The sequence below is a fragment of the Notechis scutatus genome, chromosome 5, assembly GCF_049901735.1.
Source record: "Notechis scutatus isolate UNSWTSFEM ecotype Mainland chromosome 5, rNotScu1.2, whole genome shotgun sequence".
NCBI lineage: Eukaryota > Metazoa > Chordata > Lepidosauria > Squamata > Elapidae > Notechis > Notechis scutatus.
Genome location: NC_142013.1, coordinates 6,708,582 through 6,731,317, shown reverse-complemented (window position 1 = coordinate 6,731,317; position 22,736 = coordinate 6,708,582). Strand labels below are relative to the sequence as shown.

At 42.1% G+C, this 22,736-nt stretch overlaps 1 protein-coding gene across 1 annotated transcript in view; it reads left to right on the top strand.

Annotated features, from left to right (window-relative positions):
* LOC148130355 (uncharacterized) overlaps positions 1–21,422 on the top strand; it is a 69,705-nt gene extending 48,283 nt beyond the window's left edge. The window contains exon 4 of the mRNA XM_087966091.1: positions 21,223–21,422. Within this exon, the coding sequence (XP_087822217.1) occupies positions 21,223–21,352 (130 nt within the window). The 3' untranslated portion in view covers positions 21,353–21,422. The remainder of the gene's footprint in view (positions 1–21,222) is intronic.
* Positions 21,423–22,736: the final 1,314 nt, after the last annotated feature.

The window sequence follows — 22,736 nt, the reverse complement described above, 5'->3', positions numbered from 1 at the left end:
TTAGCAATGAACAACAAAAACAAAATACAACACTAATTGTGTGAAGCTTCTTCTCCGGTAACATTGAACTGCAAACCAGGGCCTACAATACCTTCACCAGACCAATTCTCGAATGCAGCTTATCTGCCTGGAATCCACACTGTATAATGGACATGAATAGAATAGAATAGAATAGAATAGAATAGAATAGAATAGAATAGAATAGAATAGAATAGAATAGAATAGAATAGAATAGAATAGAATTCTTTATTGGACAAGTGTGATTGGACACACAAGGAATTTGTCTTGGTGCAAATGCTCTCAGTATACATAAGATACATCTGTCAAGAGTCAAGAATCATAAGGTGCAACACTTAATAATAGTCATAGGGTACAATAAGCAATCAAATCATGCTAGGAAACAGTCAATATAAATCGTAAGGATACAAGCGACAAAGTTACAGTCATATAGTCACAATAAAATTGAACGAATCCAGACGTATTTCATGAGAAGAGTACTCCACTCCTCAGCTCGCAATAGAATACCTTATGCCACCAGGCTTGAAATTTTGGACCTTGACAACTTAGAACTTCATCGCCTATGGTCTGACATAAGCTTAGTACACAAAATTGTCTTCTTCAGTGTCCTATCTGTCAACGACTGCTTCAGCTTCAACCACAATAACACGCAGTCAAATAATAGATACAAACTCAAGGTAAACCACTCCAAACTCGATTGCAGAAAATACGACTTCAGCAACAGAGTGGTCAAATGCCTGGAATTCACTCCCTGACTCTGTGGTTACGTCCTCAAACCCCCGAAACTTTAACCCTTAAACTGTCTACCGTGGACCTCACTTGGAAGACTGCACCCAGTTTCTAGTCATCATGATGCAAAAAAAAAAAAAAGATGCAAAGGCCACGGAAAGAGCACAGAGGAGAACAGCAAAGATGATAAGAGGTCTGGAGGTTAAATCCGATGAAGAAAAGCTGAAGGGACTAGACATGGTCAGCCTAATGAAGAGAAGGAGTTGAGGTGTTGCGATAGATGCTTCCAGGACCCGAGGGACGGGCCTTATTCTCCAAAGTATCAGAGGGCAGGAAAAGAAGCAATGAATGGAAGATCATTAAAGAGAGATCCAACCTAGAACTAAGGAGACATTTCCTGACACTGAAAACAATTAACCAATGAAAGCACTTGCCTCCTGGAGTTGTGGGTGTTCCATCGCTGGAGGTTTTCAAGAAAGATTGGACAACCATCTGTCCAGGATGGTACAAGCACTTTGTCTAGGGCAGGGGGTCGGAGTAGAAGACTTTCAAGGTCGTTTTCATCCCTATGTCCCAAAGGTGCTTTTTCAGGAGGCAATTGGATTGTTTTTTTTCTTTTGAAGACGTTTTGCTTCTCATCCAAGAAGCTTCTTCAGCTCTGACACGATAGTGGGTAATAGAAGGATTTATATTCCTTGCAGACAGCTGGTCATTTGCATCCTTTTAGAGGGTTGTTGAGGCCACTTGGAGGTTTATTTGTGTCCCTCAGGTTCACCTAAGTTCTTGTAGTCACCTGGTTTCTTGTAGTCTGCAATTTTTCCTCTGGAAATTTATTCCTACTTCCACACCGTGCAAAGGGTGCTCATCCCAAATTGTATAGCTAAAAGTCTGTAGAGGTTCTCCGTCATCCAAGTCATGGTTGTCCCAAAGATGCTTTTCAGGAGGCAATTGGACTTTTGTTTGTTTTTTTCTTTTCTTTTGAAGACGTTTTGCTTCTCATCCAAGAAGCTTCTTCAGCTCTGACACGATAGTGGGGAATTGAAAAGATTTATACTCCCATAAACTGCTACTCCAGTTGCCTCCTGAAAAAAAGCACCTTTGGGTGACTTGGATGACTGAGAATCTCTACAGACTTCCATTCCTATGATTCTGTAAGTGGTGAAGTGATGCTGAAGCAGGGAAGCAAAGGTTTCAACTGATGGAAAAATGAAAAGGTGGAAAACATGACAGAAAGTATGAGTTGGTGTCATCTAGCATATTGTGGTGATTCCAACACAAGTACAAATCCACTATTGCAGATTACACTTCAGAGAACGGCACTAATGATAGAACTAGAGGGTGAAGTCACATTTCTTATGAATTAATGTGACATAGGTGAAACATTATTCTGCCCGGTAACCTGAATTCAGTGGTTGGAACCAGATGAAAGTGTATAGAAAAATGATTAGGTCATTTGGAGAGCCAGAATAATTGAGGATGATGATCAGGTAAAGTACCTGCTTAGAAAAAGGCCTGTTTTTGTGTAAATTTTAATTGACAAGTTTCTCCTTGTGAATTTTTAAGAGTATTCATGTTGTATACATGACAAAATAAAGAGTATCAGTCTAAATACACGTAGCCCTCGACTTACGGCTTACAATTCAGCCCAACATTTCGGTTGTTAAATGAGACAGCTGCTAAGTGAGTTTTGCTCCATTTTACATTTTTGCCAGAGCTGTTAAGAGAATCACTGCAGTTGTTCAGTTAGTACCATGGTTGTTAAGTGAATCTGGATTCCCCATTGATTTTGTCAGAAGGTCACAAAATGTGATCACACGACCCCAAAACACTGCAACTGTCATAAATACCTGTAAAATACCTTTTACACCTGGGCAGGAAAAACCAAAAGTACAAATACACATTAGGTGAAACCTGGCTCAAAAACAGTAACTGTGAGAGGGACCTTGGAGTCTTAGTGGACGATTACTTAATACAATCTTTGGTTGTATAAACAGAGGCATAGAATCAAAATCACATGAAGTATTGCCACCGCTTTACAAATCCTTAGTAAGACCACACCTGGAATACTGCATCCAGGTTTTGTCACTATGTTACAAAAAGATGTTGAGACTTTGAAAAAATGTTCAAAAGAAAGAACGGCTGAAGGATTTGGGTATGGCCAGTCTAGAGGAAAGAAGGACTAGGGGAGAAATGATAGCAGTATTCCAACATTTGAGGAGCTGCCACAAAGAACAGGGAGTCAAGCTATTCTCCAAAGCCCCTGAAGGCCAGACAAGAAACAATGGATGAAAACTAATCAAGGAGAGAAGCAACCTGGAATTAAGGAGAAACTTACTAACAGTGAGAACAATTAACCAGTGGAACAGGAGTTCCAGAAGTTGTGAGCGCTTCATCACTGGAGGTTTCTGTCTGAAATGGTATAGAGTCTCCTGCTTGAGTAGGGGGATGGACTAGAAGACCTCCAAGGTCCCTTATAGCCCTTCTATTCTGATTGATTGGAAAACATGGGTCAGTTGCCATCGGGGTGGGATTCTACCAGTTCGCACCTATTCGCTAGAACCGGTAGTTAACATTCTAAGCAGTTCGGAGAACCGGTTGTTAGAAGAAATTACTGGCCTAATCCTGTAAGGAAGGCAGGAAGGAAACATTCTGGTGTTGCTTACAGAAACTGCCTCTCCGTTAACCCTTATTACATTCTTGGCAGGACTAGACTTCCTGTCTCTGGAACTTCTCTGGAGTTTTTTTCCCCTCCTTTGCTGGTACTTTGCTTGTGTGGAGTGACCATTCAAAGTTACAATGGCACTGAAAAGAGTGACTTATGACCATTTTTCACACTTACAACTATTGCAGCATCCCCACAGTCATGAGAGCCAGGCGAGGAGATGCGTGCCTCGATGTGAGTGATATTGAGTTGGCCACGCCCAGCCAATCACATGACCACCCAGCCACATCCACCCAGTCACATAACCACCAAGCCACGCCCACCAACTAAGCCACGTCCACAGAACTGGTTGTTAAAAAAAATTTGAACCCCACCCCGGTTGCCATGCATCGGAAATTTGATCACAGGACCATGGGGATGCTGCAATAGTTATAAGCCACTTTTTAAAGTGCTACTGTAACTTCAAATGGTCACCAAATGAACTGTGGTAAGTCAGGGACTACCTGGACATGATGGATCGATCGTTTATAATGAAAAATTGTGTGAATTCACGAAGGACACAAGCCTGAGGGGAACTTGTGAAGGTGGACAGGTCTTTCTTTGCACACTGTCAAGTGTAAATCTTGGAGGAAAATGCTAGTGAAAAGCAATTAGATTCAATTCCAGGGAAACATGGGTAGAATCATTTCTCACAATGTTATTTATACCAGAGACAGGGTCAGGAATTATATCTAAATGATAATGCATGCCAGCTTTCAAATGACTGGTGTCGATGTTGCCACTGACATCAGGCTGGGAAAAAAATACATTACCAGGCTACGTGGTGCTAGCAAATGCATCTTATTTGGTGTAATTTAATGCACCATGTAATTTAATGTGAAGCACGGAAACAAGCACAAACTTGACAAACTGCTACAGTTAACTGTGTAGCGCAACAAAGGAAGTGGCGTGATTTATCTTATCTATGTTTTTATATCTAACCAATTTTGACAGAGCCTTAGAATGTGTTTGCTTCCATACGTTGGGCCCTCTCTCCAAGTCAGATGTTGAAATTGTTCAGTTAAATTGATGAGTTGATAGTTGAAAACACTACGTCTTTATGTGTGTTAACAGAAGAGCGGTGTTGAAAGGGACTTTGGAGGTCTTCTAGTCCAATCCTGGCTCAAGCGGGAAACCCTATACTATTTCAGACAAATGAATGTCCAATCTCTTCTTAAAAACTTCCAGTGTTGGAACATTTACAACTTCTGGAGGCAAGTTGTTCCACTGATTAATTGTTCTCACTGTCCAGAAAATGTCTTCCTAGTTCTAGGTTGCTTCTCTCCTTGATTAGTTTCCATCCATTGCTTCTTGCCTTGCCTTCAGGTACCTTTTCTTTGGGGCAGCCCCTGAGATATTGGAACACTTGTCCTTCTTTTCATGAAACTAGACATACCCAATTCCAACAACCATTCTTGATATGTTTTCTCTTCCAGTCCCCTAATCATCTTTGTTGCTCTTTGCACTCTTTCTAGAATGTCAACATCTTTTTTTATATTGTGGCAACCAAACCTAGGTGCAATATACCAAATATGGTCTTACCACGGTAGTCCTCAAAAGTACCTAAAGCAATACTAACACTTCTCGTGATCTTGATTATATCCCTTTGTTAATGCAGCCTAGAACTGTGTTGGCTTTTTTGGCTGCTGCCGCACACTGCTGGCTCATATTTAAGTGATTGTCTACTAGGACTCCAAGTTCCTTCTCACAGTTATTACCACTGAGCCATGTATAGAATCTATTTTATATCTGTCTTCTTCAACACTATCACTGTATGATTTGTAAATCTAAAAAAGACTTAACTCTAAAATCTAGAAAGACTAGGAGAAGTCCCGTTGTGATTTCTTCTCTGGGAGTTGAAATCTAGAAAGTTCACCAACCTACAAAGCCATAAGGTTTCATTAGTAATGAAAGATAGGACATTCACCCATGTTCCTTTATCACCTAACTAGTCTAGTCTAGTCTTAGCTAGGAGAATAGAACATGGGATGTGGCACCCAGAAAAAATAGGGAATACTTCATCTAATCCTCCAGGGAAAGATTGAAGGAAAACGAGGTCCAAGCAGAAGAAGAAGAAATCATGGCTTCAAAATCTAAGGGACTGGGTTGGTCAAAACTCAGCAGCACTTTTTTGTGTGGCTGTTGATAAAAATAGGATTGCCAACATGACCGCCAACATCCGATGATGGATATGGAAGAGGAATAAGAATAAGAATAAGAATAAGAATAGGAAGAGGAAGAGGAAGAGGAGGAAGAGGAAGAGGAAGAAGAGGAAGAGGAGGAGGAAGAAGAGGAAGAGGAAGAAGAAGAAGAAGAAGAAGAAGAAGAAGAAGAAGAAGAAGAAGAAGAAGAAGAAGAAGAAGAAGAAGAAGAAGAAGAAGAAGAAGAAGAAGAAGAGGAGGAGGAGGAGGAGGAGGAGGAGGAGGAGGAGGAGGAGGAGAAAGAGGAAGAAGAAGAAGAAAAAGAGGAGAAAGAGGAAGAAGAAGGAGGAGGAGGAGGAGGAGGAGGAGGAGGAGGAGGAGAAAAAGGGGAAGAAGAAGAAGGGCAAGAAGAAGGGCAAGAAGAAGGGAAAGGAGAAGGGGAAGGGGAAGGAGGAGGAGGAGAATTTTACAATAATTGTAGAATTTTCTTCTTGGAAGGAAGGAAATGGTCAGACTAAACTGGGGGTGATTTTAGCTTTGTCCTACAGTTGGTGCGAAGTATTATGCTACCAACTAAGTATCATTCTGAGAATTAGAGTGCTAAGCTTAAAAAGAAAAAGAAAAGGGAATTCAAAGCTGAAATGAGATTGGACAGCCTTCAGGCTCCCCTCTGCGATCAAGAAACATTTGACACCCCTGAGTGTTACGATTACATCCTTTTCTGGATGACAGTAAAACCCTCATTATTTTGGGGAAGTTTAAAACTGTCAGGTTTTGGTACGTAGATCTCAGCCAGCCACCTCTCTCAAAAGCCCATTTCTTTTTGTAGAAGTGTTGAAGTACGAATTGTGTCAGTTTTTCTTATCCAACTTTCTGAGACCCTGTTGATAAAAACAACACAAAAAAAAACTATCTAACTAACTAACTCCTATCCTGGAGGCTAAAACATATAAAGAGCGATTGCTGGAATTGGGTTTGTCTAGTTTAATGAAAAGAAGGACTGGGGTGACGTGATAGAAGTATTCTGATATCTCAGGGGCTGCCCCAAAGAAGAGGGAGTCAAGCTATTCTCCAAAGCACTAGAAGGCAGGACAAGAAGAGCAATGGATCAAAACTAATCAAGGAGAAAAGCAACCTAGAACTAAGGAGAAATTTCCTGATAGTTAGAACAATCAACTAGTGAACAACTTGCATCCAGAAGTTGTGAATGCTCCAACGCTGGGTGTTTTAAAGAAGAAAGTGGATAGCCATTTGTCTGAAATGGTTTCCTGCTTGAGCAGGGGGTTGGACTAGAAGACCTTCAAGGTCCCATCCAACTCTGTTATTCTATCCTATCCTATTCTGTCCTGCCTTATCCTTATCCTTATTATCCTATCCCATCCCTTCCCCTCCCCTCCCCTCCCCTCCCCTCCCATCTTATCATATCCTATCTTATCCCATCCTATCCTATCCCATCCCATCCCATCCCATCCTATCCTATCCTACCCTATGGTTTATTGATAAAGTTATGGAGGCTTCTTATACTTTGACGAGGGATTGGATTGGCTTGTAGACCAGAAGACAAAGAAAACAAACAAAGAAAACACGTAGAAATCTCTACCATCTTTTGCTGAAAAAGACAACACTTTATGTGCATAATTTCTCTTTTCTTACAAGCTTGCATTGTGGATAAGAAAGCTGCGGCTGTTGAATGTAGAAACCTTAAAGTCCTGTTGTAAGTGAGATTAAGGGAAAGGAAGATATATATATATATATATATATATATATATATATATATATATATATATATATATATATATATATATATATATATATATTTTTGCAAGCAGAGTTAAAAACCCTCCTGTCTGAATCATTATCCTTCTCTTCCCTCATATCCATTGTCTCATTCCCTGTTGATAATCTCCGGCCAGGTTACCTGGTGTTTAATCAACAGCTTAATGCGGTGACACTTTTGCCACCATTTGTATTCACCTCTCAGACTGTCTGGAGCCACGTTGCATTAGACAATTGCCTTTGTACATAACACTTTAATGGCCCTCATGACAAAACGATGGGCTCTTGTGAATGTGGAAATAGCTCCTCCAAGATCGGAATAACGATGGAGCAGACACACACAAATGCTTCTGGTGCCAGCTTTGGTTACTCCCAATAAGCGAAAGGAAAGCCAACTTCTACAATTACATGGTAAGTTTTGCTAGGAGGTTTTTTTTTTAGGGCAAATGGAAAATTGAAAGACCTTGAGACACTCTCTAAGTCAGGAGGGCCAGGAATTAGGATCAGCATTTGTTGTAAGTGCGGTTGATTGTAATTCAGAAGTTGTGGTGCAGCTTTTGGGTTGGAAGACTGCAACAGACAGAACGATGATAAGAAGGGAAGTGAGATGCTCCTTGTCTCCCATCTAAGAAGTGACTTGTTCCAAAAAAAAAAGTGAATAGTTATGGTATCATGGGGCTTGAAGGGACCTTGGAGGTCTTCTAGTCCAACCCCTTGACCAAAGCACTAGCTTAACCAAAGCACTAGCACTTAGACTTATACACTGCTTTACAGCCCCCTCTAAGCAATTTACAGAGTTAACATGTTGCCCCCCAACAATCTGGGTCTTCATCTTACCCATCTCGGGAGGCTGGAAGGTTGAGTCAACCTTGAGGCTGGTGAGATTTGAACTGTCAAACTGCTGGCAGCCGGCAGTCAACGGAACGAGGCTGCAGTACTGCACTCTAACCACTGTACCACCATGGCTCTTGATGATAGAGAGATAGATGGATGGATGGATGGATGGATGGATGGATAGATAGATAGATAGATAGATAGATAGACAGAAAGACAGACAGACAGAAAGACAGAAAGACAGACAGAAAGACAGACAGACAGACAGACAGAAAGACAGACAGACAGCAATAATGTGTAGATATATATACTGATTCACAGTGCTTTACAGCGTTGTCTAATCAGTTTACAGGGTTAGCAAACAAACTCAGAGAGCACTAAAGACCCCAAAGCTAGAAGGCAGTGTTCTAGGACCAACTCTCTTCATACTCTACATAAACGACCTCTGTGATCATATTAAGAGCAATTGCGTTCTCTTCGCTGATGATGTAAAGCTGTTCAATACCACAGACAATACTGCTACCCTACAAAAAGATCTTGACTGTGTATCTGAATGGTCAAACAAATGGCAACTTCAAATCTCAACAAATAAATGCTCTGTCTTACATATTGGCAAAGAAAATCAGAAAATAAAATACAAGCTGAATAGTCAAGATCTTGTTGATGACCCAAGCTCTGTAAAGGACCTTGGAATACTCACCTCTAATGATCTAAGTGCTAGAGCCCACTGCAACTACATAGCCAAAAAGGCATTAAGAGTTGTTAACCTAATCCTACGTAGCTTTTTCTCTGGTAATATCACACTACTAACCAGAGCATACAAAACATTTGCTAGACCAATACTCGAATACAGTTCATCAGTCTGGAACCCACACTACGTATCTGATATTAGCACAATTGAGAAAGTCCAGAAATATTTCACAAGAAGAGTTCTCCACTCCTCTACTCGTTGTAGAATACCTTATGCCACCAGACTTGAAATTCTAGAACTAGAAAACCTTGAATTACGCCGTCTTCGGTCTGACTTAAGCATGGTATATAAAATCATACATTGCAATGTCCTACCTGTCAATGAATACTTCAGCTTCAACCATAACAACACAAGAGCACACAATAGATACAAACTCAAAGTAAACCGCACCAAACTTGATTGCAGGAAATACGACTTCAGCAATAGAGTGGTCAATGTCTGGAATACTCTACCCGACTCTGTAGTTTCTTCCCCAAACCCCAAAAAACTTTAACCTTAGACTGTCTACTATTGACCTCACCCCTTTCCTAAGAGGCCTGTAGGGGGCGTGCATAAGCGCACCAACGTGCCTACCGTCCCTGTCCTATTGTTTCTCTTATTCTTTTATTTTTCTTATATGTACCCATTTCATGTATTCACAACTATGTATACATTTATACTTATTATCTTGTAAACAATTGGCAAATCAAATAAATAAAAATAAATAAATAAATAAAAATAAATTTGGCCAACAGAACTTGGGAGCTATCATCTTCAGTGCTCTCTGAGCTTGGTTGTTTTCTTGCAGACAGTTCAATCTGAGAGAAAAAACAAGATCAAGAGAGGTACTAATACCATTCTATAAAGTAAGACCACACCTGGTTTTGGTCACCACACTATAAAAAAGATGTTGAGACTCTAGAAAGAGTTCAGAGAAAAGCAACCAGGAGGATGAAGGGACTGGAGGCTAAAATGTATGAAGAACATTTGCAGGAACTGGGCCTGGCTAGTCTAGGGAAGAGAAGGACCAGAGGAGACATGATAAGCAGTGTCCCAATATTTGTGGGGGTGCCACAGAGAGGAGCGGGGTCAAGCTATTTTCCAAAGCACCCAAAGGCCAGACAAGGAATAATGGATGGAAACTGAACAAGGAGAGATTTAACCTGGAAATAAGAAAAATACAGTATCTCTGACAGTGAGAGCAATCAACCAAATGGAACAGAAGTTGCCTTCAGAAGTTGTTGGAGCTTCATCCCTGGAGGCTTTCAAGAAGAGACTGGACTTCAATCTGTCAGAAATGGTGTAGGGTCTCCTGCTTGGGCGGGAGGTTGGACTAGATGACCTACAGGATCCCTTCCAACTCTGATAGTCCGTTAATCTGTTAAACTACCAAGCTCAGAGAGTGCCCCACAGTTCAACCACGAGCTACAAATATTTTCATCTATCAATAATTCTTGCTTTTAAAAAAGAAATTAGTTGATACTTTCCATGCAATATGTGAAGAACAGATCCATCACCACCTTGGTTTTTAACGTATGCCTGTCAGGTGAAGGCTTTCTGCCGTGCTGCTGCTACATCTCTAGTTCCAATTAAAGTGCTGATTTTGATCCTTAAAGCCCTTAATGGAACAGGAAGCATTTATCTGGGGTATCAGTTGCATTGTTATGAACCTGCTCTTGTTTAATAGGTTCCTTAGAAAATAAATCACTGCTCTGCCATTAAGATTAAATAAAAAGATGGTCAGCACCATGGACAGAGCCTCTCTAAAAATGCCAAGATTATAGAGTTGGTTTTCCTTCTTCCTCCTCCATTTTGCTTTCTGGACACACAGACACACGGACAGGCACAGAGAGACATACACTCATCCTGAGCAGTAGCTACAGATGGTGGTATAACTTATTTAAAGCATTGTACTCCACCTATCCATCCGTTAATTCAAGATGGCTCACCACGTCAACAAACTCAGGGCAAACGGTAAAGAGAAACTATCACATCAGCATAAAACTGCAAGATAAGTAATACAGCAATGCAAGTACAGGTGGTTCTTGACTTACAAAAGTTTATTTAGTGACCATACAATGGCACTGGAAAAAAAGTGACTTATGAGCTTTTTTGATCAAAATTCAGACACTCGGCTTATATTTACAATGGTTCCAGTATATATAGATGATAGATAGATAGATAGATAGATAGATAGATAGATAGATAGATAGATAGATAGATGGATGGATGGATGGATGGATGGATGGATGGATGGATGGATGGATGGATGGATGGATGGATGGATAGATAGATAGATAGATAGATAGATAGATAGATAGATAGATGATAGATAGATAGATAGATAGATAGATAGATAGATAGAGAGAGATGGATGGATGGATAGATAGATAGATAGATAGATAGATAGATAGATAGATAGATAGATAGATAGATAGATAGATAGATAGATAGATAGCAATAGCACTTAGACTCATATACCACTTTGCAGTGCTTTATAGCTGTCTCTAAGCAGTTTACAGAATCAGCCTCTTGCCCCCAACAATCTGGGTCCTCATTTTATCTACCTCGGAAAGATGGAAGGCTGAATGAACATGGAGCCAGTCAGGATCAAACTCCTGGCAGTGGGCTGAATTAACCTGCAATACTGCCTTCTAACCACTGCACCATCATGGCTCCTTCCTTCCTTCCTTCCTTCCTTCCTTCCTTCCTTCCTTCCTTCCTTCCTTCCTTCCTTCCTTCCTTCCTTCCTTCCTTCCTTCCTTCCTTCCCCATAACATCTAGATGTATATACTGCTTCACAGCCCTCTCTAAGCAATTTTATAGAGTCAGCCTATTGCCCCCAATAATTTGAGTCCTCATTTTATCCACCTTGGGAGGATGGAAGGCTGAGTCAACCTTGAGACTGGTGAGATTTGACCTGCCAAATTGCAGGCATCCAGCAGTCAGCAGAAGTAGCCTGAAGTACAGCACTCTAACCACTGAGCCAACACGGCTCATAGATAGATGATAGATCGATAGATAATAGATAGATAGATGATAGTTATAGAGATAGATAGATAGATAAATAGATGATAGACAGACAGACGGACAGACAGACTGACAGACAGACGGACAGACAGACAGACAGACAGATAGATAGATGCAGACAGATAGATAAATGTGGTATTGGAGAAGACTCTCGTGAGTCCCTCAGACTGCAAGGAAAACCAATCAGTTGATCCTAAAGGAAAACAACCTTGACTGTCCTTTGGAAGGGCAGATCCTAAAGCTGAAGCTCACATATGTTGGCCATCTAATGAGAAGAGATGACTCCTTGGAGAAGATGCCCAATGAATATGAATTTGGGCCAATTCTGGGAGAGAGTGGAGGATGGGGCGGGCATGCTATGGTCCATGGGTTTGCTAAAAGTCTGACATGACTTAACAACTGAACAACAACAAATAAATAGATAGACAAGGGCTGGTTCTGCCCAGCTTGCCACCCCACCCAAGGTTGATCAGATGCTTCCATCCACTGAGATATTTCCATGTTATGTCTCACCTGTACCAACAAGGTGAGAAGTCCAAATTTCCAACTGAACACAATCAAGCAAGTAAGTCCAGTAATTACATGGTTAAATTCCTTGAGCCGATAAAGTTCTTGGCAGTCTCACACAAGCTGTCTGCCAAGTCCAACAAGTAAGCAGCAATATAAATCACAAGCTGTCACAGCACACAGGATACTCCGAAGCTTCTCTCACTAAATAACACGTTGTCCCGAACAAGTTCCCAGAGCGAACACACCCACTTTTATTCCCTGTGGGGCGTGTCAGTCCCTCATCTCAGTCTCTGATTCGTCCTTTCTTTCTGCGTTGCAGCTCACACTTTTGCCTGCGCCGTTGCCTCGCATCAAGCCAGCATTCCTCAGTCAGAGGCTCTGATACGCCCTCCTGGTTATCTGCCGACACCTGAGGCACAATCAGAGAGGAAGGTCTTGCCGAAGAGGAAAGTCCTGGGGAGGAAGGCAACTCCAAATCCTCTAACAAAGCAGGCTCAAACCTCAGAGCCAAATCCTCCTCTTCCTCATTGTCCAAGTCTTCGTCCTCTAACAAAGCAGGCTCAAACCTCAAAGCCAAACCCTCCTCTTCCTCATTGTCCAAGTCTTCGTCCTCTAACAAAGCAGGCTCAAACCTCAAAGCCAAAGCCTCCTCTTCCTCATTGTCCAAGTCTTCGTCCTCTAACAGAGCAGGCTCAAACCTCAAAGCCAAATCCTCCTCTTCCTCATTGTCCAAGTCTTCGTCCTCTAACAGAGCAGGCTCAAACCTCAGAGCCAAATCCTCCTCTTCCTCATTGTCCAAGTCTTCGTCCTCTAACAAAGCAGGCTCAAACCTCAAAGCCAAATCCTCCTCTTCCTCATTGTCCAAGTCTTCGTCCTCTAACAAAGCAGGCTCAAACCTCAAAGCCAAATCCTCCTCTTCCTCATTGTCCAAGTCTTCGTCCTCTAACAAAGCAGGCTCAAACCTCAGAGCCAAATCCTCCTCTTCCTCATTGTCCAAGTCTTCATCCTCTAACAAAGCAGGCTCAAACCTCAAAGCCAAATCCTCCTCTTCCTCATTGTCCAAGTCTTCGTCCTCTAACAAAGCAGGCTCAAACCTCAAAGCCAAATCCTCCTCTTCCTCATTGTCCAAGTCTTCGTCCTCTAACAAAGCAGGCTCAAACCTCAAAGCCAAATCCTCCTCTTCCTCATTGTCCAAGTCTTCGTCCTCTAACAGAGCAGGCTCAAACCTCAAAGCCAAATCCTCCTCTTCCTCATTGTCCAAGTCTTCATCCTCTAACAAAGCAGGCTCAAACCTCAGAGCCAAATCCTCCTCTTCCTCATTGTCCAAGTCTTCGTCCTCTAACAAAGCAGGCTCAAACCTCAAAGCCAAATCCTCCTCTTCCTCATTGTCCAAGTCTTTGTCCTCTAACAAAGCAGGCTCAAACCTCAGAGCCAAATCCTCCTCTTCCTCATTGTCCTTCGTCCTCTAACAGAGCAGGCTCAAACCTCAAAGCCAAATCCTCCTCTTCCTCATTGTCCAAGTCTTTGTCCTCTAACAAAGCAGGCTCAAACCTCAGAGCCAAATCCTCCTCTTCCTCATTGTCCAAGTCTTCGTCCTCTAACAGAGCAGGCTCAAACCTCCGAGCCACAACATTTCCATAGCCACCAAAGGAGAAGAGAGAACTCACTGGAGAAGACCCTGAAGTTTGGAAAGATGGATGGCAAAAGGAGAAGAGGACGGCAGAGGATGAGATGATTCGATAGCATCAACAACGCAACGAAGGTAAATTTGGAAGCCAGAATAGTTGCTTTTCTACAAGGAGTACTCCCTATAGTAAATATTCTGGCTGAATCTGCATTTTCCAGGAAGGAATAAAAGAAAAAAAAAAAAAGGAATGTAATTCAGAACTGGCATTTCCCCCCTGCATGTTTTGTATGATAAACAAATCATAGATGAATAACAGCATTTGGATTGTCGGCGATAGCATTTACAGAAGAAAAGTTTTTGAGGGATGTATCTGCAATCTTCTTCCCCAAGTTACGGCATGGGAGTCACTGCTCATTTAAGGAAAGCCTGCCTCAGCATGACATTCAGGTGGGCAGTTTAGTTCTCCTGAATTATTCCTCTTCAGAATAACCTCTATTTCTCTTTTGACTCCCCTCTTCACTTTTCGACCGTACTTTGCATGAAGACAAACATATCACATTTTTACGAATAGCTCACGCAGCAGCTTTGAGTGTTTATAGCTTCCTTTTCATTTTAGTCATGTTTTCATTATTGCAACCGGTTGCCATGGAGAGAAAAACATAGCGATAGGGCATGCTCAACTTTAGAAAACATAGAATTGGAGGCAAACTCCTAATTGTAAAATTGCATCACTGAGGCAACTGCAAATTTTATATTACGGTTTACGGCTCTGTGTATTCCTATTCTCGTTATTTACACAGGGCTGCTAAGTTTTGCAGTTCAATCTTCCATTGAGGAGTTCTTAAAGAAAGAGTTAATAGAGTATTATAGTTGGAAGGGATCTTGGAGGTATTATAGTTCAAGCCAGGGGTGGGATTCAAAAAATCACAGCAAGCAGTTCTCTGCCTGGTTGCTGGGTGGGTGTGGCCTACTGTAACTTCCGGGAGGGCCATTTTTTGCCCTCCCTGGGCTCCGGAGGCTTCCCTCAGGCTTCTGGGAGGATGAAAACAACCTCCCCAGGGCTCTGGAGAGGGCCTCTGGAAGCTGGAAACAGGCCTGTTTCTGAACTTCCAGAACTTCCGGTTTGGCCATTTTTTTGCCCTCCCTGGGCTCCGGAGGCTTCCCTCAGGCCTCTGGGAGGGCGAAAACGGCCTCCCTCAGCCTCCGGAAGCAGGAAACAGGCCTATTTCCAGCCCGTTTTTCACCCTCTCAGAGCCTCCACTCAGAGTTTGCACTTACCTGCATCCAAAACAGGCCACGTGGAGACGCCGGTCAGGTCAACTACCAGTTCGATGAACCAGATATAAATTTGACATCCAGTTCGCTCGAACCGGGCCGAACTGGTTGAATCCCACCCCCATGTTCAAGCAGACCCTTCCAGACCCTTCCAGACAAGTGGATGTCCAGTCTCTTCTTAAAAACCTCCAGTGATGGAGCATCCCCAATTTTTTGAGGCCAGCTGTTCCCCTGGTTAATCGTCCTCCCTGTTAGGAAGTTTCTCCTTAACTTCAGGTTGCTTCTCTCCTTCATTAATTTCCATCCATTGTTTCTTGCCCTGCCTTCTGGTGAGCTTTCAATGTACAATGCAGAAAGTCCTTGACTTATGACCATAACCAAAATTTCTGCTGCTAAGTGAGGCAGTTGTTGAGTTTTGCGTCGTTTTATGAACTTTTCCTACCGCTGTTGTTAAAATGAAAGCCTGCCGTTGTTCAGTTAATAGCACATCTGTCAAGTGAATCTGGCTTCCCCGTTGACTTTGCTTGTCAGAAGGTGGCCAAAAGGGGATCACCCAGACTCCAGGACACTGTGACCATCATAAATAGAAGCCGGTTGGCCAAGCGTCTGAATTTTGATCACATGACCATGGGGGATGATGCAAGGATTGTAAGTGTGAAGAACGGCCTGAAAAGTTTTTTTTTTCAATACTGTCGTAACTTTGAATGGTCAATAAATGAACTGTTGTAAATCGAGGACTACCTGTACTAAAACTGCTGCAGTCCATTCAGTTGGAAAGCTGTCGATTTATGTCCTTTCCTTCAGAGGGAGTCACATTTTTTTAAATTCTTGTTCTGACTTAGGCTTCCCAAAAGCACGAAGCCGACTCCTCGTCCCGATCAATCCCCTTTTATTTAGGTTAAAGTGAATTCCTCTCCAGCAAAGTCCTGGCCGACAGTCTACAGACCTTTATCAGGCTTGGAGAACTGCCAGGCCGATATCTTCCAATCCCATTCTGTAGCAGACAAGAATGCAGGAACAGATCTTCACCCTAATTAAATGAACTAATTGTCTCCTGCAAACACCACTCCCCTTTTGCTCCTCTTTTATTCCCTAGGGGAGGAGCCATTCACCATCCATCTGTGGCTTTACTCCCGAGTTGACCCTTGTTCCTTAACTGTTCCCTTCTCCTGGCAGCTCTGCGCATGCGCACACTGGCAACAGGCTCCCGCTGTTCTTCTGCCTCACGGATGTCTAACTCCGAAGGCAGCTGATAACTGTCAGATGGCCCTGGGTCCCATCTCTGCCTCCAATGCACAGCCCTCATCAGAGCCTTCCCCAGACTCCAGGACTGGCCCATGTTCTTCCCCAACCTCCTCGCTGTCTGAGACTGCCAACAGCTCCCCTGGCCACTGGCGGGCCACAACAACTCTTAAATTTTACTCAGCCAACTGGTCATCCTAATTGCAAATAAGCCACTATTTTTTTTTAAATAAAAGCTCGGTGCTTAGTGTATTTCTTCACAACTTAAACTAGCCACGAAAATTCTTCCTTTTAAATTTCATGCCCCGGTTTCCCCCACTTACCCGTCCTAGCTGAAGCACAGTTTTGGATTAAGCTCCAGTTTTTGGCTTTAATCCAGTTCATTATTGACCTCCCAGCCATTACTGACATCTTATACCAATTTAGAACTTGAATAGATCTTTAAATCTCTTTAAATGAAAAGGAGAATAGGGTAGGGTATGATCACAATATCAATTAACACCCAACACAATTATCCAGACAACCTCCTCCATTGATTTTGTGCAAAACTCTCTGGATGGTGTGATGGAAATCAAAGAGATAGGCCAACCAGTGAGTGTCCTTCCCAGAGAGGACTTTTATGGCTTTTAGGACAGTCATTAAATCTGTGTGAGTATTTTATTTATGTGATTGTTATTTATTTTTAGTAGGGGGAAACTGCCCTAATGGATGACTCTAGATAGTGTACAGCTAAGCAAAAGAAAGCAAACCAAACAATAACCCCCAACTGTAATGATCTAAGATGGTCAACCAAGATAATCAGAACAAGGAACAAAATGCAAGGGATAAGCCAAACTTACTACTGTGGGGAAATTATTAAGGGTTCTTGGTGCTTTCTGAGCTTGTTTCATTACCCAAACTAAGTAACATCAATCAATCAATCAATCAATCAATCAATCAATCAATCAATCAATCTAGAGCTGGAAGGGACTTTGGAGGTCAACCAGGAGACCCTATACCATTTCAGACAGATGGTTGTCTACTCTTTTCTTAGAAAACCTGCAGTGTTTGAGCATTTACAACTTCTGGAGGCAAGTTGTTCCACTGGTTAATTGTTTTCACTGTCAGGAAATTCCTCCTTAGTTCTAGGTTGCTTCTCTCCTTGATTAGTTTCCACCCGTTGTTTCTTGTCTTGCCTTCAGAAGCTTTGGAGATTTAAGTTGACCCCTTCTTCTTTGTGGCAGGCTCTCAAGACAGCAATTCTGTCTCAGCAGAATTTAATCTGAACTTGTATCATCTCATCAGGTCATCCAGCACTGGATGAGAACTTCTGTGGCATCTCAAGCTCAGCCTAAGATACTGTCATGGAGCTGATTTAAACAATTGAATGAAAGGACAAAGAGATGTGTGTACAAAAAAGGAGAACCACACAGGCAGAATAAGAGCTTATACGATCTCATCACTTATCTTAATCCAAGGCCCGTGGAAGAAAATCCAGATTTTCTGTGCTTTTTGAATTATTATCAGGGTGAGAATTCATATTAGTATGTCAGGAGATACAAGCAGTCTTCAACTTACATCCATAATTGAACTCAACATTTCTGTGATTCAGCAAAACAGTTATTACCAAGTTTTGCCCCAATTTGCAACGGTTCTTGCCATAGTAACTCAGGGAATCATTGCAGTTATTCAATTAGTAACACGGTTGTTAAGTGAATCCATCTTCCCCATTTTGACTTTGATTGCTAGAAAGTCACAAATGGTGATTACATGACCCCTGGACATTGCAGCGGTCATAAATAGATGCCAATTGCCAAGAGTCCAAATTTTGATCGTGTGGAATGCTATAACGGTCATAAGTGTGATAAACAGACATAAGTTCCTTTTTCAGTGCTGTTGTAACTTTGAACGGTCACTAAATGAATGGTTTGTAAGTCAAGAACCACCTGTACCATTTCAGAAAGCAGGCACCATGAAAGAAACCATTTTTGACTTTGCCTTTTCTTGTTTTAGTGCACACACATCTTAAATTCCCTGTTCTCATTGCCTTCAAATTACTTTTAGGTTTCTCCTGACTCTCGTTTTTATATAACAAACTATGCAGAAACCCATATCTGCAACCATCTTCACGTTTTTCAATATACATGCATTCCTTGCATCAGACCATGTGTTCCTAATCTATACTTCTATGAGCATTTGTACATCTTAAAATTTCTCTAATTTTCATCTTTAGTAAACACGCCCCCAAGGTTTTTTTGCATAATGACTTTTTTTTCTAGAAGGTTGTGTTTTTAGCAATCTCCCAGAAGCAGTGCAACCTATGTATAAAATCCAATTTCTTTTCCTTTTAGAATGGAAAGAGAGATGGATGAAATGGATTGGCCTTTTTTTTGCTGTATTTTCTTATTCTGGAATAAGAAAATAGAGCAGAATAGAATAGAATAGAATAGAATAGAATAGAATAGAATAGAATAGAATAGAATAGAATAGAATAGAATAGAACAGAACAGAACAGAACAGAACAGAACAGAATAGGATAGAATTCTTTACTGGCCAAGTGTGATTGGACATACAAGAAATTTGTCTTGGTGCAAATGTTCTCAGTGTCCATAAAAGAAAAGATACTTTCTTTTGAGTCAAGAATCATCAGGTACAACACTTAATGATAGTCATAGGGTCCAATAAGCAATCAAATCATACTAGGAAGCAGTCAATATAAATCGTAAGGATATAAGCAACAAAGTTCCAGTCATACAGTCATAAGTGGGAGGAGATGGGTGAAAGGAAGGATGGGAGGATTAATAGCAAAAGTAATGCAGACTTAGTAAATAGTTTGACAGTGTTGAGGGAATTATCTGTTATTGTTATTATTTATTATATTAGTGAAATACATGGGAATTCCAATATACAACAGTCCAAAATTTGTCAGCAACCAACAGGAGAAAATTTCCACTCTTGCTCTTCCAGTCTTCACAAATACAGGTAGTCTTTGACTTATGACCACAACTGAGCCTGACATGTAGGTTGCTAAACAAGGAAGTTGTTAAGTGAGTTTTGCCCCATTTTGCCACCTTTCTTGACATTTGTTGTTAAGTGAATCACTGCAATTGCTAAGTTAGTAACATGGTTGTTAAATGAATCCAGTTTCCTCATTGCTGTTTTTAGGAAGGAACATCCATCCGGTTCACTTCCAAGCTGGGAGAAAGGCGCTGAAAATAAAATGAGGGCTGATTAGAAAAAAAAGGATTCTGTTTATTGATGGGCAGAATCAGCATGTGGTTCTGGGGGCAGATGACAAATTGGTTTGATGAGTGCAAGGATTTTTATACAGTTTCTGAAATGCCGCAGGGGATTGTACAATGTAGTGAGTCTTAGTGTCTTTCGCTATTCTAAGGGTGTTGAGTTAATCCTATCATGTCCTAGAGCAGGGATCCCCAACCTTTTCGACGCCGCGGCCCGGTTCCGGCATCAGCTGGGCGCCGCGGCCCGGTACCGGCGTCAACTGGGCGCCGCCATCTTTTTTTGACGAAAAAGTGCTTCCGGTGACGTCACCGGAAGCACTTTTTCGTCAAAAAAGATGGCGGCGCCAGCGCTTGGGAACCCCTGTCCTAGAGGTCATGTCCTGCTCTTAGAATTTGTGTGAGGGAAATGTAAATTCTTAATCCCATCACCTGGACCTGTTTTATTTATGAATAGGCTGGCCTGGATTTCTTAACGGGCACAAAATAGCCATCTCTAAAGATTTCAGGCATGCTGGAGGCTGTTTTACCATGCAGGAAATGGGGGCTGCTTTCTGACTTGAAGAACACATTTGGGGAAATATAATCTTCTGCCTCTTTTAATATTCCCCCAAATATTTCATTCTTCTAGGAGTTGGGGGGAGCTTCCCAGACTTCGACTGTCAGGAAAGGAGTTCAGATGAGCCTGGGACACTGCAACCATCATAAATAGGAACCAGTTGCCAAGCATCTTAATTTTGATCACGTGACCAGGGGTGGGATTCAGCTGGTTCGAGCTGGTTCGAGCGAACCAGGTGTTAAATTTACATCTGGTGCGCTGAACCGGTAGTTGAATCAACTAACCAACTGGCCCTGCCCACCTTGTTCCTTCCAGGAGTCTCCACACAGCTTGTTTTGGGTGCAGATAAGTGCCGGGTGCGTGCAGAGGCTCTGTGAGGGCGAAAAATGGCCCTCCTGGAAATTTTGGAAGTCCGGAAATGGGCCTGGTTCCGGAGGGCCTCCAGAGCCTGTGGGAGGCCGTTTTCACTCTCCCGGAGGCCCAAGAGAAGCCTCCGGTAAGCCATGCCCACCCAGCAACCATGCAGAGGACTGGTTGTTGGGATTTTTGAATCCCATCCCTACATGTGACCATGGGGAAGCTGCAATTGTTGTTAAGTGTGAAAAACGATCCTAAATCACTTTTTTTTCAGCCGTTGCCACTTCAAATGGTCACTAAATGAACTGTTGTAAGTCAAGAACAAACCTGTAGCTCACAAGACTGTACCAAATCTTTGAATTGGCTGGTCCCTAGCCTTTGGTTCCGTTTGGGATTTACGGAGGTCATAAAATAAGTTATATGGGGATGCTGTGAAGGAAGGAAACACTTTCGACTTTTCTGTTTTTTGTTCCAGGATCGCAATATCACAGCGTTGTGTTTTAGTGGCTATTTGTTCGAGAGGTCAAAAGTCCAAGCCAAGAAGAAACAGAAACGGAAAGAAAGAGAATGGCGAAAAAGGAAAAAAAGAAAGCAAGACACCCTGAGGAATCAAGCGTCTTACTTATCTTGGTCAAGAGATCAAAAATTGAAATTGCAATACGAAATTGAAATATATGCATTTAGTCATGTTTGTCAATGTACCTGTTTTCTTGGACATCCTCCAATGAGATAATAATTTTAGGAGTGATAGGAAATAATTAGGAAAGCCTGTTTAGTCTAGTGGTCTTGGGCTACAATCCTATGAGTTGTCCCAAAGGTGCTTTTTCAAGAGGCAACTGGACTTTCTTGTTCTTTCTTTTGAAGATGTTTCACTTCTCATCCAAGAAGCTTCTTTAGTTCTGACAGGATAGTGGGGAACGGAAGGATTGATACTCCTTGCAGATAGCTGGTCATTTGCATCCTTTTTAGAGAGTTGTTGAGGCCACTTGGAGGTTTATCTGTGTCCTCAGGGTCACCCAAGTGGTGCAGATGGTTGTGGAGCCTTCTTGGAACTGCGTTGTAGCACCCAAATTTTGATCACGTGACTGTGGGGAAATGCAGCGATGGTCATAAGTGCGAGAACCTGTCATAAGATCACCTTTTTTCAGTGCTGTTGTAACTTCACACACAGTCACTAAACCAATGGTTGTAAGTTGAGGTCTACCTGCACAAGACTATACAACTTAATGATCACAACCGAGCCCAACATGTACGTGGTTAAGGGGCACATTTGTTAAGTGAGTTTTGCCCTGGTTTACGACATGTCTTGTCACTGTGGTGACGTGAATCACTGCAGTTGATAAGTTCATAACTTGGTTATTAAGCAAATCTGCCTTCCCCACGGACTTTGCTTTTCAGAAGGTCGCAAAAGGGGATTGCGTCATAAATACGAGCCAGTTGCCAGACCTCTGAATTTTGATCACACGACCACAGGGATGCTGCAAAGGTCGTAAGTGTGAAAAACCTTTTTTTCAAGTCCCCTAGTAACTTTGAACGGTCACTAAATGAACTGTTGTAAGCCGAGGACTGCCTGTATAAAGGTCTAAAACAAACGAAGAAAGGAAGAAACTGCTAGAACTCAGGTGGTTACAACTCAAGGGGGAAAAAATAAATCACGGATCCCCCCGCCACCCCGGGAGTGTTGTGTAGGATCAGTTGTGAAAGCTTTTCAGAGGACACTTGGAAAGCAAGGCCTTCATCGCACAAAGCAGAGCAAAAGATTTGCAGATCAGGGATGCCAGGGATGTAAACAAAGCTAATATATTTGAGTTTGATATCCGTCGCTTTACGGAAGGCTTAAAACGTTGTCAGAGTCAAAGGGGGAACTTTGCAAATCGAAATTGTCTTCCAGGTGGGGTCTTCTATTCTCCTCCTGCTCTCTCCACCTCCCCAAACCCCCATATCTCAGTGTAACTTTCCCCCTTTCTTCTAGGTGATTAATGGCTTTAG